The sequence below is a fragment of the Hyla sarda genome, chromosome 1 (genome assembly GCF_029499605.1).
Source record: "Hyla sarda isolate aHylSar1 chromosome 1, aHylSar1.hap1, whole genome shotgun sequence".
Classification (NCBI taxonomy): Eukaryota; Metazoa; Chordata; class Amphibia; order Anura; family Hylidae; genus Hyla; species Hyla sarda.
Window position 1 is genome coordinate 112,525,670 of NC_079189.1, and position 26,788 is coordinate 112,552,457.

General features: G+C 40.7%; 1 protein-coding gene across 21 annotated transcripts in view; it reads right to left on the minus strand.

Annotated features, from left to right (window-relative positions):
* Window positions 1-26,788, minus strand: part of TENM3 (teneurin transmembrane protein 3) — a 2,657,329-nt gene that overhangs the window by 68,804 nt on the left and 2,561,737 nt on the right. For 12 of the 21 annotated variants that reach the window (XM_056560421.1, XM_056560526.1, XM_056560513.1 and 9 more), the window contains one exon: window positions 25,138-25,160. The exons of 4 other annotated variants lie outside the window; for them this stretch is intronic. In XM_056560421.1, the coding sequence (XP_056416396.1) occupies window positions 25,138-25,160 (23 nt within the window). The remainder of the gene's footprint in view (window positions 1-25,137; window positions 25,161-26,788) is intronic. 5 more of the 21 variants (XM_056560498.1, XM_056560479.1, XM_056560464.1 and 2 more) reach the window with 1 other exon arrangement.

The following is a 26,788-nucleotide window of genomic DNA, read 5'->3' on the forward strand; positions in this document are numbered from 1 at the left end:
AAATTTTCAGTATTTCATACTGAAAAAGCCAGTCAAACAACTGCCCCCCCCGCCTGCTTGGACACATACTAGACCTGCTGTGTCCATGCATCATGGACATACTTCCTTGATTGACAGCTGTGAGCGCAGGGCTTACAGCTGGAGGAAAAATCTTCCCACTGTCAGCTTGTGTCCCACTACTGTCAGTGAGGGAAAGCTGGGAGTTGTAGTTTTTCTAATGCTCGGGGAGACAGCAGACAGCATACTGAGGGAGGGGGCGGATCCCTCACAGTGAGGCCACGTCCCCTTCCTTTGAGAGGAATTCAGACTAGTGAGCTAAATTAAAAGTGTAATAAATAAATAAATAAAGGTGCTAGAGACACAAAAATGTATTACTGAGTGATATATAAAAAAAAAATTAGGATCTGATGGGTACGCTTTAAGGTGGCCATACAATTTTAATAACTGTTGGATGAACAATTGTTTGGCAGACTGCTACCTTTCCTGACCTCATGAATATGGGTGAATATCCATATGTCCTCTATGGAGAGAGGAGGGGTGAGCCACAGCCAGCCAGTTATTGTGGCAGCTTATCCCTGGCAGAATAGGGTTGGCCAGTTAAAATCCAACATTCCAGACCACTCTCTCCACCAACATTATCTTTTGAGAGTCTGCCATGCACAGTATCAATACAGTTCAGCCAACTTTTGTTTAAAGTATTTAGAGAGTTTAAGGTATACACAACAAGCTATTATTATGGTGCCAGGTAAACTGTAGAATTTGATGGTCAACCGCAACTATAAAAATAAAAATAAATATCTATTATTAGAAAAACAAAATCCTCTTAAAGGGTTTGTTTCATTAATGGATAATATAAAGGAGGGGTATCCTGTTTGGAATCATTCTCCCCCCCCCCCCCCTTTCCAGCCAGAATAAAGTATTGTGGACCTTGTCCCTCCATGTAGAACACAATCGACCAAAATACTGCAGCAACCGCATCTACTCTACCTTCTGCTATAACAGCTGTCTTTGTGAGACAACCCCTTTAATCTTCATAATGACATCTGCGATCTGCATTTACAGGCTACACCCGTCCCTATACTGACAGTCAGGCTGAAAACCATTGTAACAGGTGAAATAATCAGATTCTATAGATGTGATCATCCATCTCCATGATCCATAATGCTCCTCAGATCTAGGCAAACAGCCTTTCACCTTCACATACCTTTCATGTGGGGCTCGTTTATATGGGCCATGCAGTGTGGTAAGCTATATAGAAATTTCCATTCTTGACATATGAATTTAATTGTGAGATATTAAGGGATTTGATCCCTTATATACACAACCTGTATGGGAATTTATTTCCTTCATCTGTAATTTCTTGGAAAATAATACATCAGGATAAAGTCACAAGTCAGATATTGCTAGAAAATTGCTATATTTTTCTGCAAACATTTTCTTACAGGCAACACTATATCTGCCAACTCCTCCTTATCCTCCTATTACCTGCATCACTGCCCCTGTCTATTCACAAACTGCTCGATGCTGTTACCCAGCCCCAAGGGCATGCTTTGCCTCCAACTATTGGGCATGAAATGAGTCCTCCCATAAGGAGTAGTCATTTATAACTTCCGAATCTCCTGAAACGGTAACTACAAATAATATGTTGAATACTAAAAATAAAACAGTAATGTATCTTTCTCCTTTAACGAAATCCTAATATGAATGAGTTTACATGTATATATATGGCTGTCATTTGGAGAGGAGCTGAATATCTAAATTTAATATTAGAGTGTCATTAGTTTAGACGTGTATATAACATTAGTTACAATATATAATTTATTCAAACGAATATTCATTACCTATCAGAATGAGTAATAGCAATGTGCTACTAGAGTACACAGTGCTGAATATGGAGGTATTTCATGTAGTGTTATCTATTGCAATGCAGTGTCAGCATCTTACCAGTCTCTATAGCTGTGCAATGCAATATTTGCCGTTTTCTAGTTGCATTCCATTTATATCAAAACCTACACAACCCAAGCAACAGCAATGTTCCCATGTGTACTATCAATCATAAACCTACAAAGTAATCACACAGTGTATTACACAATATGACTTTATTAATGCATCTACATAAATACATACAAGAACCCCCCTCGACACACACACACACACAAAAATACCCTCCCTTAAAAACCCACAAACCTCCAAAAGGTTGGACCACCCGCAAGGGCCAATTATAGATAAAATGTCACTTCCGAACAGATGTGTAAACAGCTGTTTCACATTCCACTTATTTTGTGCATATATGGTATATCACCACAGCATTGCAATTGAAGTATATTATCCATTGACAGTACTCCGAACCCCGAAAACAAGATCGAACTCACCCGGTAAAAGTAAAACGTCCTCTTTATTCAATAACTTCTTAAAACATGCCCAAGCAAGGGTAGAGAGATGCGGTCAGCGTACGCTGACCGCATCTCTCTACCCTTGCTTGGGCATTTTTTAAGGGGTTAAAGGGGTACTCCGGTGCTCGCTATCATGGCGGCGCGTAAATGTACGTCATGGTGCGTTAAGTACCACGTCACCATGATGTACATTTACGTCCATTGTCGTTAAGGGGTTAAGTATACAATACTTGGATCACTTTATTTGAAATTGGACTTTTTTATTTCTGAAATATTTCTTTTAAATGTATATTTTTAGTGTAGGTCTCATATAATATAAAATGCTGCACATAATATCGGCCCTGCGTACCATATTTGCATAAGTATACCAATATTTTTTTTATATACATATTTGATTATCAATAAATTATATAAGCTAGATGATATATATATATATATATATATATATATATATATATATATGACTTGTGTTATATATATTTTGTATTAATTCCGTCTTTCGGGCTATAGGAGACAATTAACAGTAACCTTGGTTATATACAGTATATTTACATATCTGTTTTAGTGAGCTGCACCCAATCCATTTACTATCCCTAGTTTGTAGGTTTTTTGAGTCTATAGTTCACTGAAGCATGCCTATATCGCCGCCAGGACTATGAAGTACATTATGACATTCAGCCTCACCAGTACAATAAAAAAGGATTGACTGTTTTGGACAACCTCTGTACAATGTATGGGTTCTGCTTAGCCAAGCAGATTATGGACTGTAAGCCTTGAGAGGAATGAGCTTTCACAGAAGTGTGACTTGAAGCCTATAGCCACAGGCAAATTTGTAACAGGGCCCTCACCTGTTATGTGCTATGTACTATACTGTGTCTTCTGTTAAGGTACCCAGGCCTTTGCCCTCCATGTACAGAGCGAAGGCACCATTGCTTTCTGTGTACCTCCTACAGATGGTCTAGCTGAGATGCCCAGCTGAGAAAGTTTAGCTCTCCAGCTTCAGCAAAAGGAAAAATAGGCATATGGTAACCTATTCAATATCTTCATAACCTTGAGGAGAGAAAGGTTTGATAGAAATGACCGCCGCCCAATGGGTAATCAGGCTTGATAAAGGTAAATCCCTAGGTCGTAATGCAAAGTTTGTAACAGAACTCCACCATGCCACTTATAAATCAGTGGGGAGCAAAGTGGTGTAGATCCGGCACTGCAGAACTAGGGTCAATTGTAGGAATGCGGTGTAGTAGCGGTACAGGTGAGACGTGGGTGTGGACAGTGTTGGTGCAGTTCATATGAAGAAGACCTGATCCACAAAAAAGAGGAAACTCAAAGAGAATTGCACTCACCATCCACAGGCTTTATTCACACGAGTACGGGCCGATGGCTAGAAGAAGCGATTTGAAGCGCAAAACTATTTGTCCCGTTGTTCCCCTGCCTCCGCTGTATGTGCCTGTACTCGTGTGAATAAAGCCTGTGGATGGTGAGTGCAATTCTCTTTGAGTTTCCTCTTTTTTGTGGATCACTTATAAATCAGTGTATTCTTATGTGATAAACAGGTCCTCACCCCCTTACACCAATATCCAATATATCAGTCCTCCAGAGTCCAGCTGGGACAGTGCATCTTTAGCAAATATAAACTTACCTATTCTGTATCTTCAACTGTGTCAACAGGGCACAACCCTTTAAAGATCTTAGAGGGAATCTTCAGTATTCTAGACCCCATCATCTGACCCCAATAAGAGATCAGTTTTTATAAAGTTATGGAGGTCTACAAAGGCACATTGATTTTAATATGACATTAATGAAATATCAAATCCCAAGATATCATCTGCTTATGCTTTTTGTAATATAAGCACTAACATGCTGAGACTAAGGATATCCACCCAATCGGATGTATACTCAGTCTTTGGATTAACAACTACCACACAAAGAAGCATTCCCTATAGATTTAACCCATAAAAGAATATATATTGTTGGCCCCGTTCATTCTAGCTTTTTTTCCTTCACATCTCATTCCAGCTTTCAAATGGCAATGTTTGTATCTCATCCCTGGTAATGACTTTGTATTCCTCTATTGATTTTGTTAGTAAATTTTACTGTGAACTCTTGCATAGCTTGTCAGTGTCATATAACAATTAAATAGCAGTAGATAACACTGAGAATAATTCAAGCTTCACGATCCCTCCAATGGTTTAACTAGCCATGGATGATAAGGATTGCTGTCACTTATTAAAATTGCTGCCAAGACCCTATATCTCAGCTGACAGATCTTGGGATGTGGAAAAGAAACCTCAAACTTCAATAACAAGTACATTTACTTACTGCTCCTCTGTGATCCAATGATTTAATTCCGGGAGGCGCAAAAATGTAGTAGGCTTGTCCATGTCAATATCTATCATTGTACTGGTAACTTTACATACAGTCATTTTTATTTGCTTGGAATGTGTTTTAAAACTGTTTTGCAGTTCTATATAGGCTTTTATTTTCACAGGGTTCAGTTCAGCCTGAACAACACCAGACAACTTGGACAATGAGACCTGGAATTTTCTCATGTCAAAAAGTCTGTAGGTGTTTCAGGACAACAGAAGATCACTCTAAGGGCTCTCTTAGACAGTGCATGCCATGTCCCTAAAAGAGTGCCGATCTAGTAGAACTATGACTTTTTAGCCTAAATAAATAAGATCATTAAATGAACTGGCCAATTATTGGCAATGAATATTCTTCTGTAAAAAACTCTAATGGCTGAGTTCAAGCCTAGAATTTTGGTCCATATTTGGGAAGTATTTAATTTATGCAGTTCATTTTGAAACTCACTTTTGACCCATCTAGTCTGTCAATATTCTGAATACTTTGAAGAGTCCCTGGCCCTATCTTATACTGTATAAGGATATCCTTATGCCTATCCCATCCATGCTTAAACTCCTTCATTGTATATGTAGCTGCCACTTCTACAGGAAGGATATTCCATGTATACACTACTCTCTCAGTAAATATTACCCAATATTACTGCAGAAACCTTTGCCCCTCTAATTTTTGTTCAAATCTATTTTTATCAAAGTTATTGAAATACATAAATATGCAACATCAACACGCAATTGTAGAAACCAATTCTTGCAGTCAACAAACATAACATCTTACAAATAATAACAGTATCTAGCTGCATGTCAAGTTACATAGAAAATAAAAATTTAAAAAATTTAAAAAGAAAGAAGAAGAAGAGAGAAAATAAAATAAAAGAAAATAAAGGGGAAAAGCATTCCAGACCAAACATTATTAAAGGCTTCTGCCTGGTCCCTATCCATAGAGAGCAGTTCCTCCATCCTACAGATGTGATTCAGCATCTCCATGAACCCCAATCTAAAAGGTATAACAATTGATTTCCAATGTTGCGGGATAACAACCCATGCAGCACTTAGAAAATGTCTTAATCCCTTTTACACCTCCAAAATTGTATATGGATAATAAGATAATAATGCACTTTCTGGGGAGGGATTGATGTAGTCCCTGGAGACCTGATTAAACAGATCGTATACAGACCACCAGAATGGGCTAATCCTGGGGCATTACCAACATATATGGAGATAAGACCCCTGAATGTAACCACAGCACCAACATGACACTGGAGCTGAAGGAAGCATTTCATGTATCCTTTCTGGGTATCTATACCACCTATAGAATCTTATAGTTCTGTTCTTGGGTCTTAGAGGATAGGGAGGTTTTATGAGTACAGAGGGACATTTTAGAGAGTTCCTGCTCATTGTAAAATTTACCTAGGTCACCTTTCCATCTATTAATATATGATGGATTTGAGGAAGCCTCGATCTCATATTGCAGCATCCCATAGATCAAAGATATCTTATGTAGTGGAGGGGTAGAAAGCAAACATAATTGCTCAAATCTAGTAAACTTTCTATGAATTTGAGACCGGGGCTTAAAGGTGTACTCCGCTGCTCAGCATTTGGAACAAACTGTTCCAAACGCTGGAGCCGCGCAGGGAGCTTGTGACATCATGGCCCCGCCCCCTCATGATGTTCAGCCCTGCCCCTTCAATGCAAGTATATAGGAGGGGGCGTAACAGCTGTCTCGCCACCTCCCATAGACTTGCATTGAGGGGGTGGGGCGTGACATCATGATGGGGCGGGGCTATGCCATCACAAGCTCCCGGCTCTGGCGGTCGAATAAGTTTGTTCCAAGTGCTGAGTAGCGTTTGGAACAAATGTCGTACAAATGTTGTAGTGTACCATATGTCAACTAATCGCTTTCAGGCACTGAAATTAAATCTGCTTGTGTAATCAAATTATCTCCAGATAGGACCTGGTAAAGACGCGACCGTAAATTTATCGGGAGCCCCAAAAGGGAGCAGATTTCCCTGTCAAATTGCCCCTCTAATTTAAAACTACGTCCTCTTGTGATAGTTTTTCTTCTTTTAAATATCCTTTCCTCCTTTACCATGTTGATGTCCTTTATGTTTTTAAAAGTTTCTATCATATCCCCTCTGCAAATCTTTCCATCAGTGTATATTCACAACAAGTATGCAACAAATCCACAGCTTATCCAGATGTGGGATCATACTTCTAGTTTTTCTGTCTCTCTTTGTTGTCTTGTAAACCTTACTGTGGGAACTGGCTTATTGTTTTACTATACTAGCTGAGTACCCGGCGCTGCCCATTTTTTCCTTCCTAATTCTTGTTGGGCAGGAAAATCAACAAAGGAGGAAGCTTTTGTCTTCATATCCCGTCCTCATATATTGTTGTCATATCCCAACCCCATATCCCGTCCTCATATCTCAACTCCATATCCCGTCCTCCTATCCTGACCTCATATCCCGCCCTCATATCCTGACCTTCTATCCCATCCTCCTATCTCGACCTCATATCCCGTCCTCATATCCTGACCCCATATGCCATCCTCATATCTCGACCTCCTATCCAGACCTCCTTTCCCAACCTCCTATCCTATCCTCATATTCTGTCCTCATATTCCGTCCTCATATTTCAACCTCATATCCTATCCTCATATCCCGACCTCCTATCTCAACCTCATTTCCCATCCTCCTATGTCGACCCCATATCCCATCCTCATATCTCGACCTCATATCCCGTCCTCATATCCGTCCTCATATCCCGTCCTCATATCACGTCCTCGCATCCCGTCCTCACACATCCTGTCTTCATTTCCCGACCTCATATACTGTCCTTATATCCCATCCTCATATCCCGTCCTCATATCCCAACCTCATGTCCCATCCTCATATCTTGTCCTCAGGTGGAACCAATTTGTGATGAAGATATTGTAAGCTGAAAATAGAAGGGGATGTGGCTTTGTGGGACTGGGCGTGATTTGCAAGACAGATGCACAAAAAGGGTAGATAAAAAGGCTTAAAATGTGGCAGTGTCTTTGTGAGATGGAATGTGGCTTGCAAGCTGGACTGACACATTCACCAGGAGATGCAGAACGGAGCTTGTGGAGTAAGGTATTGGAAGTCCCATATACTTGCATGGGACTTGAAACAAAAACCCATCTTTTATATAAGGGTGTAGGTAATGGTTAATTTTACGATCATATCTTTTTATTTGACATATAAGTAATATGTGTACCAGGTAATATTGAAATATCTCCAGCAGTACGGAAGTTATGTGGGAATATACATTTCCCATTGATTTGCTTGGGACTTTAAACAAAAACCCCGATATCTGAGGGTGAGTAAGGGTTAAATTGCCTATCCTATGTTTGTTGTTGGCATATAAGTCTAGACACTTGTGAGGGAGGGAAGTAGACACTTTCCTCGTTCCTGAATTTGGCAGGTTAGTTGTTTTTACTTACTTTCACAGAGCTGCGGGGACATTTTTACTTGCATTTTAGACACTACAATCAAATTTGATTGCGGTGTCTAAGGGGTTAAAGCCGGGCATCACCGTGATCGGTGATGTCTGGCATTAAAGATGAATTCTGGTGGCAGATAGCTGCCAGGACCACCCAGCTATGACCCGTGCTCAGCTCCTGAGTGTGATAGAAGGGGAATGGGACGCTGTTGTCCAGGTTAAGAGGTTAATTAAAGGTTGAATTGCGGAAGGTAGAAGTTATTCTCACTCCTACTGGTAGCTTTGCGCCTAAAAAAATTACCTTTGCGCAAAACATAGCGACTTTTGACAAAAGTCACAAATGATAAATACGTGACCACTGCATGGTCAAAAAGAAAAAGATCTACGGGTAGGCAAAAAGAGTAAAACTGCCTATATCAAAAGACGCATAATAGTCGCTAAATATGCTGCTTGTGCCTGAACTACTTCAAAACATAGACAAAAATGCTCTAAAAGCAATGATAAATCTCCCCCATTGAGTTTAATATATATAAATAGATTGATGTCAAATGTTTTTGAAACAAAAAGCAAACAATATCAGATTGGATATTACATGTAGCTGAAGTTGGAGTTTCCCTTTAAGACGTTCTTGGTCCATCAAGGGTTGTTACTGTTATCAGTTTATATAAAAAGTTGAATTCTATTGGAATTGTCTTTGGATCATTTATCATTGTCATTTCAAGCAAAATACGCCCTGCTTTTATTATTTCAGATAAAAGGAAATAATTAAATATTACTGCCAAACAAAGAAAATATATGAATGCTAAAGTTAATGCAATATTTCAATTGTGTCATATTCACTGCTAAAGAGGATGCTTGAATATGACTGTAGCAGGTATTGTCTTTTCCCTTTTCAGAAGGCTAGAGAATAATCTAGTGTAATAAATCGACCACATTTAAAACTGTTTGCGATCACTTTGTGCCAACTTGGTTATTTTATACTGTATATAATGCATTACTCTACTGATGACCACTTACGCTGGGTTGACAGTGACCTAGTGATTACATTATTGTAGGAGCTGTGTTCATTGGACAATCCTTCTGGTTATACTCCCAGTGATCCACTGAAATGTATTGGTGAATATAACAGCAAGTGCTCAAAGTCACTCACTATAGTGCCACCAATTAACTGTTTCTATCAGTGCCACCAATGCCCCTTTCACACTACCGTCACGTTCCTGAAAAATCTCCCATCATGACCTTCCATCACAAAGTCCATAAAACAACCATCAAAGAATCCCATTAATTTCAAAGGGATTTTTTGACCATCCTTCATCATCAGTTATGTCCCGTTCTGACTAACGTCCATTATTTTTGATGGGGCAAATTACGGTGCATGCACTAATTTTTGTCCTGTCAAAAAGAACAGTGGAATAACGGATGTTAAAATTTTAGCATTAAAGTCTATGGGTGACGGATTTTCACAAATAATAGTCGTTATTATCCGTTATGTCACTAAGTGGATAAAAACTGCAGAAAACAGACTTCCATATACAAGTTCCAGTGATTTCAGCACAATTGGCCACATTTCTTATGTGTATGGGGGGCCCCACTAGACAGATACAGTTTGGAGAGAGAAAGATTGAATATGTTGGAGTTTAACTAACTAGTTCTTTTGTTCTTGGGAAAATAAGCCTTTATAATATGTGCCCAACAACAGCTTACCGTATTTTTCGCCGTATAAGATGCACTTTTTCTTCCCCAAAACTGGGGGGGGGGGGGAGTTGGTGCGCCTTATACGGCGAATACGCACTCATCGGGTCATCAATGGCCTGGACCCGCGGCCAATACAGGACATCACCGATCGTGGTGATGCCCTATATTAACCCTTCAGACGCGGCGATCAAAGGTGACCGCCGTGTCTGAAGTGAAAGTGACACTAACCCGGCTGCACTGGGTGGGACCTTACCTGCCTCCTCGGTGCTTGCTCCGGGCCGGGATCCCCTGCATGGCTGGCGCTCTCCTTCGACGTCATCACATCGTCGCGCACGCCGTCCCGCCATCCAATAGGAGCAGCATGCGTAGCGACGTGATGACGGCGACGGAGAGCGTGGATCCCTGGGAAGAACACGTCCAGAGCGTCGGGGACACCACGGGGACATGGCGACATCGATGGAGCGACATCTAGGGCAGCGGTGGCGAGCGGTGACGGGTCCGGAGCGGTGGGGGGACATGTGTGTATTACCTCCTATACCAGTGGTCTTCAACCTGTGGACCTCCAGATGTTGCAAAACTACAACTCCCAGCATGCCCGGACAGCCAATGGCTGTCCGGGCATGCTGGGAGTTGTAGTTTCGCAACATCTGGAGGTCCGCAGGTTGAAGATCACTGTTGGGTTCAGAATCTTTTTTTTCTAGATTTTGCACCTTTAAAATTGGGTGCGTCTTATATGCCGGTGCGTCCTATAGAGCGAAAAATACGGTACCTCCCCTCACTTCAGAGCACATGAATGCTTGACTGCACCAGCGCAAAGTGGCAAAATGGTGCAATTTTTTTGGGCAAGCCTTCGCACAAAATATGTCAAGCAACTCCCTACTATGTGCCCCTTAGTTCCGACAGATTATATATATATATATATATATATATATATATATATATATATATATATTCACACAGAGATAGTATAACCATTACATGGGTACAATTTGCAAATAATATGCAATATTCTTCTTCATTTGGTAAGAGACAAGATTGACATATTGACTGATTCAGTTTTTAAACAGATCTATGACTATGGAGATCTATGAAAAGCAGGAAAATGTCGCTTACAACGATCAACAAAAGGAAGAAAAGATATTAAACTTTTCAGGAGAGGGGAAAAAACATTTAAAATGTGGATGTACACTTAAGAGAATAAAAGTGGAGCTTCGATGACTGACAACTATTGTAGTACATCCATTAGAACAGTATAAATCTTTTTGAAACCTTCATAGTTACCATGGTAACCAGATGTAGGTGTTTATGCAATCTTTATTTAATCCCTTCTGTGATAAGATCCTCCTTTACCACTGGCAAGATATCTTGCTCTTTCCCTGTCTTTGAAAAGTTGCAGCGATATATTACTGGAAATGCCATTATCACTGTACGAAAGCTTTAATCTCTTCAGAGGTGCCTATTACAGTCCTAAGTGATGTCAAGCCTATTGTTTATAATCTTTTACAGGGGCATTTTGGGGCAAATGTTAAAGCTGCATCTATGCAATTAAGTCTGATACAAAAGAACAGTTATTCCAAGGTAAGAGAAGTTTCATTTACTTATGTAAAGTGAGAGCCGAGTCATTTTATTATCTAGTAAATCAACGTTAAACATTTCACGTAGCCCGCTTCTAAAGTTTATTTTACATTTAGTATCTAAATATAATCACTATAGAATATTTTGAAAGTTTATTTTTCTGTTGCTTTACCTTTTCCAAACTGACAGGTATTTGGTACCCTGTTATCTGCAGGCAATATCCCCTGCTGGTTCAGTGTCTGCTTTGGGCAGTATGAAAATAGGATTGTGTATTCCAGTGTATCAGGCAGGGTAGTGTATTCCAGTGTATCAGGCAGGGTAGTGTATTCCAGTGTATCAGGCAGGGTAGGGTATTCCAGTGTATCAGTCCAGGTAGCGTATTCCAGTGTATCAGGCAGTGTAGTGTATTCCAGTGTATTAGGCAGGGTAGTGTATTCCAATGTATCAGGCATGGTAGTGTATTCCAGTGTATCAGCCAGGGTAGTGTATTCCAGTGTATCAGGCAGTGTAGTGTATTCCAGTGTTCCAGGCAGGGTAGTGTATTCCAGTGTATCAGGCAGGGTCATGTATTCTAGTGTATTAGGCAGGGTAGTGTATTCCAATGTATCAGGCAGGGCAGTGTATTCCAGTGTATCAGGCAGGGTAGAGTATTCTAGTGTATCAGGCAGTGAAGTGTATTCCAGTGTATCAGGCAGGGTAGTGTATTCCAGTGTATCAGGCAGGGTAGTGTATTCCAGTGTATCAGGCAGGGTAATGTATTCTAGTGTATTAGGCAGGGTAGTATATTCTAGTGTATCAAGCAGGGTAGTATATTCCAATGTATCAGGCAGGGTAGTGTATTCCAATGTATCAGGCAGGGTAGTGTATTCCAGTGTATTAGGCAGGGTAGTGTATTCCAGTGTATTAGGCAGGGTAGTGTATTCCAGTGTATCAGGCAGGGTAGTGTATTCCAGTGTATCAGGCAGGGTAGTGTATTCTTGTGTATCAGGCAGGGTAGTGTATTCCAATGTATCAGGCAGGGTAGTGTATTCCAGTGTATCAGGCAGGGTAATGTATTCTAGTGTATCAGGCAGGGTAGTGTATTCTTGTGTATCAGGCAGGGTAGTGTATTCCAATGTATCAGGCAGGGTAGTGTATTCCAGTGTATCAGGCAGGGTAGTGTATTCCAGTGTATCAGGCAGGGTAGTGTATTCTTGTGTATCAGGCAGGGTAGTGTATTCCAATGTATCAGGCAGGGTAGTGTATTCCAGTGTATCAGGCAGGGTAATGTATTCTAGTGTATCAGGCAGGGTAGCATATTCCAATATACAGAACAGAGGTTAATGGATAATGTTGTGAAATTTCAAACTACAGAAAAATATTTTTTTTTAAATCATTTAGAAATGAATGGTATATAAAGATTAAACTTTTACTGTCAATTGGAAAACTGGACCAGACATGTTGTCCTGTCATGTGGAAAGTTTCGATTGCACGGGGTCTCAGTCAAGAGTTATAACCTATTGGAATGCACAGCAGTGTGCCGTACTGCCTAGCCAGCTGCCAGAGGTGAATCACTCGCTCTATTAGAGTCTATGTGAATGAGTTGGGTTTGAGTGACAGCTGCGCCTGTCACCTGTAACTCATGATCTGGACATGTCAAATGCTTTCCAAATGACACTAAAGTTTTAAAGGGTCTATTCAGTGGAAACCTACATAACCACCTACAAGGTGATAGACAGTGGATAGTTGGAGGCCAACTGCTAAGATTCCTATTAATTGATAGAGCAGGGAGGCTCACTACATGATCCATTTCTACCCTCATACCCATAATGAGGAGTCTGTATTGAACCAAAAGGAAACCATATAAAGTCAGCTTACCACTTATAATCACTATAGAATTATAAAGTGTCCCTGTTATTTAGAAAAACTATTCACATGTCAAATGTTTTTATTGGCTGGAGTCCAAGTGTTTAGACCACTGATCAGTAGAACAGGTTGTGCTCTTAACTTCCCGGCTCACTGCAAGCTTTATTTAGTTGATGAGATTCATTAATAAGGCCAGGTTTGCACAGGCGAAAATGTGAGGAATGTCTACCCAGGAAAATAGGAGGGGCCTTCTGCACATCAGAATGATCTGGCGGGCGCTAGGACCACTCCGAAATGTCTTGTCTCATAGACAGCAATGCATTTCTGAGCGGAATCCACAGACATAATAGACAAGTCTATTCTTTCTACAGATGCTGGAATCAGGATTTCCACAGCAGAAACATCTGTGGAAATGTTGCAGTGTGGACAGTGCAGCAGAATCCCTACAAAATCAATGGGACTCTACTGCAGCTGAATGTCCGTAAGGATTTCCACACAGACAGTCCGCCATGTGAACATACCCTAAGTCTATGATGGAGCCTGTCCAGTACAGAAAGTGAGTGCACAACCGTGCGCTTCTCCCCGCTCATTCTAATGACCAATAAACATTTTGACATTTCTCTGTGACATGTCAAACGGTTTTGAAAATGACAGGGACACTTAAACAGCACCATATAATGTCTGCAGGGAACAGATGGAAGAAGTTCAGGTCCTCAATGGTTTTTATGTAAATAATCAATTAAATATTCATATACAAATACTAAAAGCAACATCCAAACATGGTGCAGTATATATATCAACTGGCTCCAGAAAGTTAAACAGATTTATAAATTAGTGAATTGAGAAAAACGTAGGTGCACTCACCGCTCGGCGGAGACAGGTGCGTGGCGGGGTCCGGTTCACGGGGAGCTGGATCTCAACATTGGTGTAGCAAATGTGGTGCTTGGAGGCTACGCCGGCAGTTTCACACGTAAGTGCGTGCTTCTTCCGGCCTCAGCGAGGCCGGAAGAAGCACGCACTTACGTGCGAAACTGCCGGCGTAGCCTCCAAGCTCAACATTTCCTGCGCCGATGTTGAGATCCAGCTCCCCGTGAACCGGACCCCGCCACGCAGCTGTCTCCGCCGAGCGGTGAGTGCACCTACGTTTTTCTCAATTTATTATCGTTGACACTTCATACTTGTGTGTGTGCACCCCACAGGAGACACACAGTTAGGTACCAGGATCAAGCCGCATTCCAGTCCAGGTGAAGTCTGCCTCTAGTGTCCTCTCCCTTTTCTTGCCTTATTATTGTTTAGATTTATAAATTACTTGTATTAAAAAATCGTAATCCTTCCAGTACTTATTAGTCTCGGGAACTGCACAGAGTAGAAGAGGTTTGCTACGGAAATTTGTTTCTACTCTGGACAGTTCCCAAGACAGGTGTCATCAGAGAGCTCTTAGACAGAAAAGAACAACTCAACTTCAGCAGCTCATATGTACTGAAAGGATTAAGATTTTTTTTAATAGAAGTCATTTACAAATCTGTTAAACTTTCTGGAGCCAGTTGATATATACATATATAAAAAGTTTTTTTCCCTGGATAACCACTTTAAATGGGGTAGTAAAATATAATATACATGTATGCGTGTTACAACATAACTCTTCCCAGCTTCTTGGCCCAAAATGATCTTTAGATAACAAAAGTCTATGAACATGTTGTCCTATAGGTGAAAGAACATTCCCGGCCTATATGTAAAACCTTCAAACTAAATGTGGCATGAACATTTACCAATCTGTCTGCCATGCAGCTGGGCACTCAAATTAGTATGATTGTAAAATGTTCAATATTGAGACAAAAGAATCAAGCTCTCTTGAGACGCAACCAATAATAAAGTACCCACAATATTCTATAATTCAAAGAAAAAGTAACTTTATCAGTTACTTTGAAGTCTTTTATTTAAATAGATTTCTTAATGTTCACGTCTCAGAAAGCACTCACTACTCTCCTCACTCAAGTACAAGAGCGTTTCGCTAAGAACGGGACGCGGTGTGCCAAACAGATAACGATCTTTGTTACAGTTCTATCCGCCTCCAGCATGCAGATTTAACTCTGCCATAATCATTATGCGAGAAGTCAAATCCCCTTCTCAATTTTCATTGCTGAAACACTATTTGGCAGCCTGTGTAGTAAGAAATTAATGGAAAAAATGAGAGATCCCTATCTATAGTCTACTAAGCCCAACAGATGAATGAAGAAATACACACAGCATCGAGGTTTTTTTTTTTCTTTCGATCAAAGCAGCAAAGGTAATTAAGTTGCAGAAATTTTTCATCTGATCTGGCTCCCTTTAGAGCAATTGCAAAAAGCATCTTTTTCGATTTTGCTGGCTTAGAAACAACACAAGCAAGGTATGCGGTTTCTAAGGAACATTATGACGAGCATACAGTATTGTTCCATTTATTATAATGAGAGAGGACTGTATCAACAGGAATTTAGAAGGCTGCATCTTCTGTCTGTTTAATTGTTTTTTTTAAATTTTTTATAAGAATTACAATGACATCCACACTTTCCAGAAAATCGCTGGAGACTCTGAAGATGTTGAAACAATCAGAGCTATTATAGTAGCCTATGCCTTATGCATATGGATTTTTTACATCCACTGTCTCATATATCATTGCATCACTACTATGGACATACAGATGTGTGGGCACTCTGGATGCCAATGTGTATAAATGACAGGGGACTACTATGCAAAACCACCCACCACTCTACTCAACTTGTCCAGCCAACATGCTCTGCTGTCACATAAACTTCAGCCATGAAGGTCCTCCATTCCATATTTCATAAAAGACCTGACTTGTGCTATGGACTACAACATAGGAGAAGTACCGTATTATTCGCCGTATAAGACGCACTTTTTCTTCCCCAAAACTGTGGGGGGGGGGGGGGGAAGTTGGTGTGTCTTAGACGGCAAATGCACATTAAAACCCTGTCATATCGCGGCGGTCCCTGCGGCCATCAACGGCTGGGACCCGCGGCTAATACAGGACATCACCGATCGCGGTGATGCCCTGTATTAACCCTTCAGACGCGGCGATCAAAGCTGACCGCCGCATCTGAAGCGAAAGTGAAACTAACCCGGTTGCTCAGTCGGGTTGTTCGGGACCGCCGCGGTGAAATCGCGGAGTCCCGAACAGCTTACAGGACACCTGGAGGGACCTTACCTGACTCCTCGGTGTCCGATTGGCGAATGACTGCTCCGTGCCGGGATCCCCTGCATGGCCGGCGCTCTCCTTCGTCATCATCACGTCGTCGCGCACGCTGTCCCGTCATCCAATAGGAGCGGCGTGCGTGGCAACGTGATGCCGGTGACGGAGAGCGAGGATCCCGGGCAGCAGAGACGTTCCGGAGCGACGGGGATACCCCGGGGACGCGGCGACAGCGATGGAGGGCGACATCCAGGGCAGCGGTGACGAGTGGTGACTGGTCCGGAGCGGCGGGGACACGTGAGTATTACCTCCTATACCAGTGGTCTTCAACCTGCGGACCTCCAGATGTTGCAAAACTACAACTCCTGGCATGCCAGGAGTTGTAGTTTTGCAATATCTGGAGGTCCGCAGGTTGAAGATCACTGTCCTATACTTTACATTGTATTTGGTTCAGAATCTTTTTTTTATAGATTTTCCTCCTTTAAATTTGGGTGCATCTTATATGCCGGAGCATCTTATATGGCAAAAAATACGGTAATACCCTTTGTAGAGAAACATTTCCACCTTTCTTTTTCCCACCACCACCAACAGAACCATACGTTACTCTATATGGTAAGCCCCCGAAACCCTACAGTCTAACCCGCCCATCAGAAATACCAGGCACTGACAATAATGGACCAACTTAAACCTCAAGAGTTCTCCTTTTTAAGACACAGAGACATGGGCACTCCAGCTAATTTCCCATTTGAATCCTGTATACGATGCCTAACTATCCAAGCTAAAATAATTACATTAGGGAAGACAGAGGCCAACTGATTATCTTCTCTGTTCTGTGAAGACTTGTAAGGAGAAGCTTTCTGCCCTGAATTCAATTACAGACAGAACTCTGACTTGACCTGACCTAAACCATACCGGCCTCATCTACACCATTGAATATGAATTGTAAATTCTCCAGAATGGAAGAGAGATCCAGCTTGATCTTGCTCTTACACACTTTGGAACACCTAAATTACCATGGTCCCCATCACCAAGGTTATCTTCTGTGTGATCTATCTAGATGAGCTATACCATAATGTGTGGTTCTCAGGCCACTAAGAGACAAACTCAGCTCTTGCGGTATGGTCTACAAAAGGGGATTTCTACACTGTATATAGTTAAAGGGGTACTCCAGTGAAAACCTTTTTTCTTTTAAATCAACTGGTGGCAGAAAGTTAAACATATTTGTAAATTACTTCAATTAAAAAATCTTAATCCTTCCTGTACTTATTAGCTGCTGAATACTACAGAGGAAATTCTTTTCTTTTTGGAATGCTCTCTGATGACATCACGAGCACAGTTCTCTCTGCTGACATTATTATAATAATAACACTTTATTTATTGTTGTCCTTAGTGGGATTTGAACCCAAGTCCCCAGCACTGCAAGGCAGCAGTGCTAACCACTGAGCCACCATGCTGCTCTTTGCATACATCTGCTATGCATGGTTGCTAAAATGGACAGAGATGTCAGCAGAGAGCACTGTGCTCGCAATGTCATCGGTGTTCCATAAAGAAAGGAATTTCCTCTGTAGCATTCAGCAGCTAATAAGTATTGGAAGGATTAACATTTTTTAATAGAAGTAATTTACAAATATGTTTAACTTTCTGCCACCAGTTGATTTAAAAGAAAAAAGGTTTTCACTGGAGTACCCTTTTAAGAACTAGACATCCCCTTTATTGGTATAAGGCCAACACTCAATGAATATAGTTATCTGCTTACAAATGTGTCTTTATTTATTCCGCACCTGAAGTCCCTCAGCCCAGAATGTTAATAGCTTCTTTGAACTCTGTTAAGGAAATATAAGCCTAAAAAGTGCGCAGAAGCCAAAATATAAGCCGTATGTTATGACTGCTTTATTTTTATGTAGATGGGTCTAACACAAAGCAGTGTAGATCCTTGCCTTGGGTGCCAAAATGCTTTGTCTCACCAACGCAAGAAATAATCCAAATCTGTTATTCAACGTAATAACAGTAACATACACAAAGTTTGTTACAGAAACTAAAAAGCAATGATGCTGGGAAAAACAGCGCAGGCGTAGAATTGGCTGCTTTTCAGAAGACTGTTCAGCATATAGATAAACAAGTAAAAAAATATTGCAAATGAAAAACCTTGTTAAAGAGGTACTCTACTGCTCAGCATTTGGAACAAACTTCTCCGAGCGCTGGAACCGGCGCCGGGAGCTCGTGATGTCATAGCCCCGCCGACTCATGAAGTCACACCCCGCCCCTCAATGCAAGTCTATGGGAGAGGACATGACGGCTGTCACGTCTCCTCACATAGATTTGCAATGAGGGGGCGGAGCATGACATTGTGAGGGGGCGGGGCTATGACATCAAGAGCTCCCAGCGCCGGCTCCAGCATTCGGAACAGTTTGATCCAAATGCTGAGCAGCGGAGTACCCCTTTAACCCCTTAACGACCAAGGATGTAAACATTGCTGTGTGTGTAAATGTCCGAACTATTAAATTATGTTATTGATACCGTACGGTCAATGGCGTGAACGTAAAATTGCTGCTTTTTTTGTCACATTTTATTTTTAAAAAAATTATAAAAAAAATGTATGAAAGTTTTATATACACAATTGTGGTATCAATAAAAAGTAAAGATCATGGTGCAAAAAATGAGCCCTCATACCGCCGCTTATACAGAAAAACTAAAAAGTTATAGGTCGTCAAAATAGAAGGATTTTAAACATGCTAATTTGGTTAAAAAGTTTGTGATTTGGCTATCACTTTAGTCGTATTGATCCACAGAATAAAGAACACATGTCATTTTTACCGTAAATTGTACGGCCTGAAAACAAAACTTTCCAAAATTTGCAAAGTTGCGGTTTTCTTTTTAATTTCCCCACACAAATAGTATTTTTTTGGTTGCACCATACATTTTATGGTAAAATGAGTGATGTCATTATGCAGGACAACTGGTCGTGCAAAAAACAAGCCCTCATACTGGTCTGTGAATGAAAATATAAAAGAAATACGATTTTTAGAAGACGAGGAAGAAAAAATGAAAATGCAAAAATAAATTGGCCTGGTCCTTAAAGGGGTACTCCGCCCCTAGACATCTTATCCCCTATCCAAAGGATCGGGGATAAGATGTCAGATCGCCATGGTCCCACTGCTGGGGAGCCCCGGGAAGTTCGCTCTGTGCATAATGACGGGCAATACAGGGGACGGAGCAGCGTGATGTCATGGCTCCGCCCCTCGTGACATCACGGCTCGTCCCCTTAATGCAAGTCTATGGCAGAGGGGCATGACGGCGGCCACACTCCCTCCCATAGACTTGTATTGAAAGGGGTGGGCCATGAAGTCACGAAGGGCGGAGCCGTGACGTAACGATGCTCCGGCCCCTGTATCGCCAGTCATTACGTGCAGAGCGAACTCGCTCTGTGCTGTAATGATAGCGCAGTGCCGCAGTGGGGATCCCGGGGGTCCCCAGCAGCGGGACCGCGGCCATCTGACATCTTATCCTCTATCCTTTGGATAGAGGATAAGATGTCTAGGGGCGGAGTACCCCTTTAAGGTCAAAATGGACTTGGTCCTTAAGGGGTTAAGAATATGTGTCCAGAGTAATTACAAGGTACCAACCGTAAGACTAAGTTCCACTTGGTTTTTTTTCTGGTAGTTTTTGGATTACTGCCACTGCAGTTTTTGAGCCAAAGTCAGAAGTGGATCCATAAGGGAGGAGAAGTGTAAGTCCTTTCTTTATATGTCCTATTCTTTTTGAATACATTTCTGGCTTTGGCTCAAAAACTGCAGTGGCAGATATCCAAAAACTGCCAGAAAAAGTGGAAACCTAGCCTAATGAAGGTTTGCTAATAACGCTCATTGGCAAAGCATTGCTTTTGTTGCTTTGCATATAGTTGTAGGTTTGTCTGGGAAATAAACTTATTTGTTATTCTATTTCAATAACATTTTCATATTTCATCAATAAAGGGATATTCTGACCTACAGCAGTTATCAACTATTCAGCTTACATATAATCGACTGTGTAAATTGTTTCCTAGAATAGCATTTTAAGAACCCTATGATTGACAAAGCAACAAGAACATGATATCACAGTCATAAAACTTGGCCACAACTTTGTAGATAAATATATTATCAAGTAGATACTATACAGTCTGTCACTGTGGTAGAGAGTAGTGTTGAGCAGCATAGGCCATATTCGAATTCGCGATATTGCGCAAATATATGGACGAATATTTGTCATATATTTGCTAAATTCGCATATTCGTAATATTTGCGTTATATTTTCGCATATGTGAAAATTCGCATATGTGAAAATTTGCATATGTTAAAATTAGCATAAACGAAAATTCGCATGTGCGAAAATAAGCATATGCGGCAAAGTTGCATAAGCTAAAATTCGCATATGCGGAAATTTGCATATGCAAATTTTCCCATATGCGAAAATTCGTACGCAAGTCTCACACAGTAGCATTAGAGCCTTCTTTAGACCACACTCAAGTTGGAAGCAGAGAGGGATGATCACTGTGATGTGTACTGTGGAAAAAAAAATATTCGTAATTACGAATATATAGTGCTATATTGGCGAATTCGCAAATAAAATTTGCATTGCGAATATTCGCGAGCAACACTAGTAGAGAGTGCTCCCGACAAACAGGCATGGAAGAGTTAATGATGTTGAGAGAATAAATAATAGATGTACAGAGATCTACAGAGAAGAAAGTGACTTTGTATATAAAAACCTTGTGTGTTTCTGCCATAAATACAGAATCCTCTGATGAAAGGTTCCCTTTAAGATTGAGAATAAATTGGCTCCCATTGTATTGGAGCACTTTTATATATATATATATATATATATATATATATATATATATATATATATATAGTAAATTTGAGTAGCCGTGTTAGTCCAGTCATGCAGATGCAAATCATAAAATGTTGCAGTATCTTGTAATACCTTTTTTATTGGACTAACAGCATTTTGTAGAGAAGCTTTCGGGATTCCTCCCTTTATCAAGTCCAAAGCAAATCTAAGCTCACAAGTAGAAGACACAGGTTACATCTCACAAATATGCAGGGGTTAAGACAATAGATGTGGAGAATTCACACTAAGATGGGCCATAAATTGTCCTGTTATAGGAACACAGACTAAACCAGTTTCCATCCATCACACACAAAGAAAGGCATCATACACAGCCAAGCTACCAGGTACCATCGCATCTGCTCCAACCCTGATGACAGAGACCTGCACCTACAAACACTGTCTGAGAAATTCAAACAAAAAGGATACAAACCTAGGACGATCAATAGGAAAATACACTCCGCCCTTCAAACACCACGGGAACACCTGCTACAATACAGAGAGAGACAACCATCACCACGCGTACCACTGGTAGCCACATACAATCCGGCCTTTGAAGAAATACGAAAAATTATCAAGGACCTACAGCCGATATTGGCGGAAGATGAGATCCTAAAAGAAATCTTCCCTGAACCTCCCATCTTGGCTTTCAGATAACCGCACAATTTAAAACAAAAGCTGGTCAGCCGAAAATTACCTACAGAAAGAACAGACACAGACAATGGGACCAAACCCTGCACCAAACCCCGCTGTAAACTCTGCCAACATATCTGCACCAAGATGGAAGCCACCCACAACAACAAGACATATAACATTAGGGGACTATACTCCTGCACATTCCCAAATGTGGTCTACATGATACAATGCACCAAGTGTGACATGGGATGCTACATTGGTGAAACCAGCCGGAAACTCAACGAAAGGATGAACCTACACAGACATTCCATCAACCGCCATAAAGAAAATGACTACTGCACCCCAGTTGGACACCATTTTACCCAAACAGGCCACTCCATACATGACCTTACAATCAAGATACTGAGAGGGAATTTCAAAAACACACAAGAGAAAGACATTTGAAGCCAAAATGATACTGTTTTTTGACTCGAAAAACAGGGGACTTAATGTGGATTTGAGCTTCTTATCTCATTATCAAAATTTCTTATAACCTGTACTATATACTGTATTCTCTTATATCCTGTACTGTACTGTATTCTCTTATATCCTGTACTGTACTGTATTCTCTTATATCCTGTACTGTACTGTATTCTCTTATATCCTGTGCTGTACTGTATTCTCTTATATCCTGTGCTGTACTGTATTCTCTTATATCCTGTACTGTACTGTATTCTCTTATATCCTGTGCTGTACTGTATTCTCTTATATCCTGTACTGTACTGTATTCTCTTATATCCTGTACTGTACTGTATTCTCTTATATCCTGTACTGTACTGTATTCTCTTATATCCTGTGCTGTACTGTATTCTCTTATATCCCGTACTGTACTGTATTCTCTTATATCCTGTACTGTACTGTATTCTCTTATATCCCGTGCTGTACTGTATTCTCTTATATCCTGTGCTGTACTGTATTCTCTTATATCCTGTGCTGTACTGTATTCTCTTATATCCTGTACTGTACTGTATTCTCTTATATCCTGTGCTGTACTGTATTCTCTTATATCCTGTACTGTACTGTATTCTCTTATATCCTGTACTGTACTGTATTCTCTTATATCCTGTGCTGTACTGTATTCTCTTATATCCTGTACTGTACTGTATTCTCTTATATCCTGTGCTGTACTGTATTCTCTTATATCCTGTACTGTACTGGATTCTCTTATATCCTGTGCTGTACTGTTTTCTCTTATATCCTGTACTGTACTGTATTCTCTTATATCCTGTACTGTACTGTATTCTCTTATATCCTGTGCTGTACTGTATTCTCTTATATCCTGTACTGTACTGTATTCTCTTATATCCTGTACTGTACTGGATTCTCTTATATCCTGTGCTGTACTGTATTCTCTTATATCCTGTGCTATATTCTGGATTCTCTTATATCCTGTACTGTACTGTATTCTCTTATATCCTGTACTGTACTGGATTCTCTTATATCCTGTACTGTACTGGATTCTCTTTTACATCTCACTTTGTCCTGCTTAATTACCAGTCTCTCCCCTGCTCCCCCCTCCCTCCCCCTTTTTCTCATCCTTATCTATTTAGTCTGTGTTCCCATAACAGGACAATTTATGGCTCATCTTAGTATGAATTCTCCACATCTATTGTCTTAACCCCTGTATATTTGTGAGATGTAACCTGTGTCTTCTGCTTGTGAGCTTAGATTTGCTTTGGACTTGATAAAGGGAGGAATCCCGAAAGCTTCTCTACAAAATGCTGTTAGTCCAATAAAAAAGGTATTACAAGATACTGCAACATTTTTTGATTTGCATATATATATATATATATATATATATATATATATATATATATATACATACATACAGTGGTCCCTCAAGTTACAATATTAATTGGTTCTGGGACGACCATTGTATGTTGAAACCATTGCATGTTGAGACCAGAACTCTATGGAAACCTGGTAATTGGTTCTAAAGCCCCAAAATGTCATCCAAAAATAGGAAAAAGTGAGAATGAAAGAAAAATAAGTAGATAACTAATATAGATAAAGCAAGTCCTTACATATAAAAGTAAGAAAGATCTGCTGGGAGCTGTAAATCACTGTCTATGTCAGAGTTTTCCAAGCAGGGAGCCTCCAGCTGTTGCAAAACTACAACTCCCAGCATGCCCGGACAGCCAAAGGCTGTCCAGGCATGCTGGGAGTTGTAGTTTTGCAACAGCTGGGGACACCCTGCTTGGGAAACACTGGTCTATGTAGAGGACAGGAGCTTCTTCGGGGGCCTGTACAGTACATGCAATGTCCTAAAAAAGTAACATGGAGTCGCCCTCACCTGGTGTCCAAAGGAGCAGGTAACTCTGGCACAGGTAAAGTGTACAGAACATGTAGTACCACCCTGTACTGTAGGGGGTGCTATCAGACATCAGTCAGTGCATACGCTTCAGGAGTACAGGGCGTTTTACCAGTAAATTACCCATTCTAATTGGTCAGTTCTTCCGCCCATTGACACGTTTCACAGATCTGGACTGTCTGTACATTGTATGTTGAGTCTGGTTTCAAGTTACAATGGTCCAGAAAAGACCATTGTATGTTGAAACTATTGTATGTTGAGGCCATTGTAAGTTGAGGGATCACTATATATATATATATATATATATATATATATATATATATATATATATATAAAGGACTTACTGCAGTCTTCGCTCAGAGACTTTGATAAAAACTTCCCAGCTAGGTCACAATTCTGACTACTCAGAGCCCACGTGTTATGTAACAAAGCCTCGCAGCTGGGGCATGTACGGAACAAAGCCCTGTCTTTTCTTCCTCTTGTACCTACTAGGAAATTTCCTTTGATCATGCTGTAACACCTGTCTCTGTCCAGTTTCGCAGCCAAAACACAGGTCAGAAAACCAGAAACCAGTATGTTTTAATGTAATATTCATTTGTGGGACCTTCAGATAAGAATATTCAAGTATGTGTTATATAAAAACCTCCTATCAAAGGAACATTGGTGTCTGCCTGATGCCCACAGTGGTGCCCCACACGACCATGATCAGAAAGGCTATGCAGATCAAATTGGACACCATGGAGATACAAGTGACTCATTCTACGTGCTTACCTGTGCCTAAAATCTTTATTTCTTGGTGAAAGCAAGAAATGAAAAAAAGAGAAACAGTAAATCCAATGCCTTATAAAAATCACATTATGATAATGTATAGATATGGGAGGGGATGATGGGTAACCCAATTTGCATGCCACAAAATTGGAAACTTCATCGTATGGGATTTTAGATATACATTTTTGGAGAAGTAACACATACATCACAGGGAGGTTACTTTGATTGGCATTTCTCAAGTTCATGTTTAACTTCTTATTTGTGTATTTAATATTACTATAAGCTTTCTATAAGCAGTGTACTATTATATGATAAGAAACGACCCACCCCCATAAATCAAAGTAAGCTCCCATGAAGATTATGTTCTAAACTGTATTCATTATATGAGAAATCCTCTAACAATGAATCAAAGGTCATAATATGCTAATTCAATGCGGAAAAAATACATTTATTTACCTCCTAGGCAGCAGAAATTAAAGAAAAAATATATTGATCAATGAAAAGTAAGAAACTTAACATACACATTTTTTAGGTTTTTATTTCGTCATTGTTTAACTAAAAATATGAATTTCCTTTAAATGCCCCCTTAAAATTATGCCTCAAATTGTTCTGACAAAAGTTGTTTTAGTGTTGCCCATAGCAACCAAATAGAATTTAAAGGGGTACTCAGCCCAAGACATCTTATCCCCTATCCAAAGGTTAGGGGAAAAGATGTCTGTTTGCGGGGGTCCCGCCACTGGGGACCCCCGTGATCTCTGCAGCGTCACCCCACCGTCATCACTACAGAGCACACTGGCTCGGGGCGATGCAGGGGACGGAGCATCCTGATGTCAAGGCTCTGCCCCCTGTGATGTCACGCCCCACCCCCCTTAATACAAGTCTATGGGAGGGGGCGTGACGATCGCCATGCCCTCTCCCATAGACTTATATTGAGTGGGCGGGATGTGACATCATGGGGGTGGAGCCGTGACATCATGATGCTCTGTCCCCTGCATCGCCCCATCATCACGCACTGAGCCAGTGTGTTCTGTAGTGATGACGGCGGGGTGGCGCTGCAGAGATCGTGGGAGTCCCCAGTGGAGGGATAAGATGTTTGGGGGCAGAGTACCCCTTTAAACTGCTCTTTAAAGATGATAACTTAAAATGCATTGGTTGCTACGGACAACAATTTCTTAAAAACAGTTCTGAAGTGTAAGGCATAATAACACTCCCCCACGGGTGGTCACCACTTCCTTGTTCCTTTCTAAATTGACATGTGACCGCTGCAGCCAATCACTTTCTATAACGCGTCATGTTTGCGCCCAGTGATTGGCTACAATAGTTACAATGTCAATGTCGAGAGAGACGGGAAAGTAGAGACCGGCAGGGGATCTGGAAACATTGAAACAGATGTGACTGTAGAACTTTTTACTATTTTATGACATTCTGAACAGTTTTTAAGTATTACAGTGACATTAGAGGCCCTTTAAGTCATTCATTTAGTAACTCATAAGTAAGCAGAAAGCTTTAAGTATTATCACATGTGCTAACACCACGAACAGCAAGCGTTAATACCACCATGAAAAAAGGATATTCAAGACACTGCTTATTTTTTTACCATCCTGATTTATTAGTATGCGCACAGTATTATTTGTATTTTGTTAATAACGTTTGT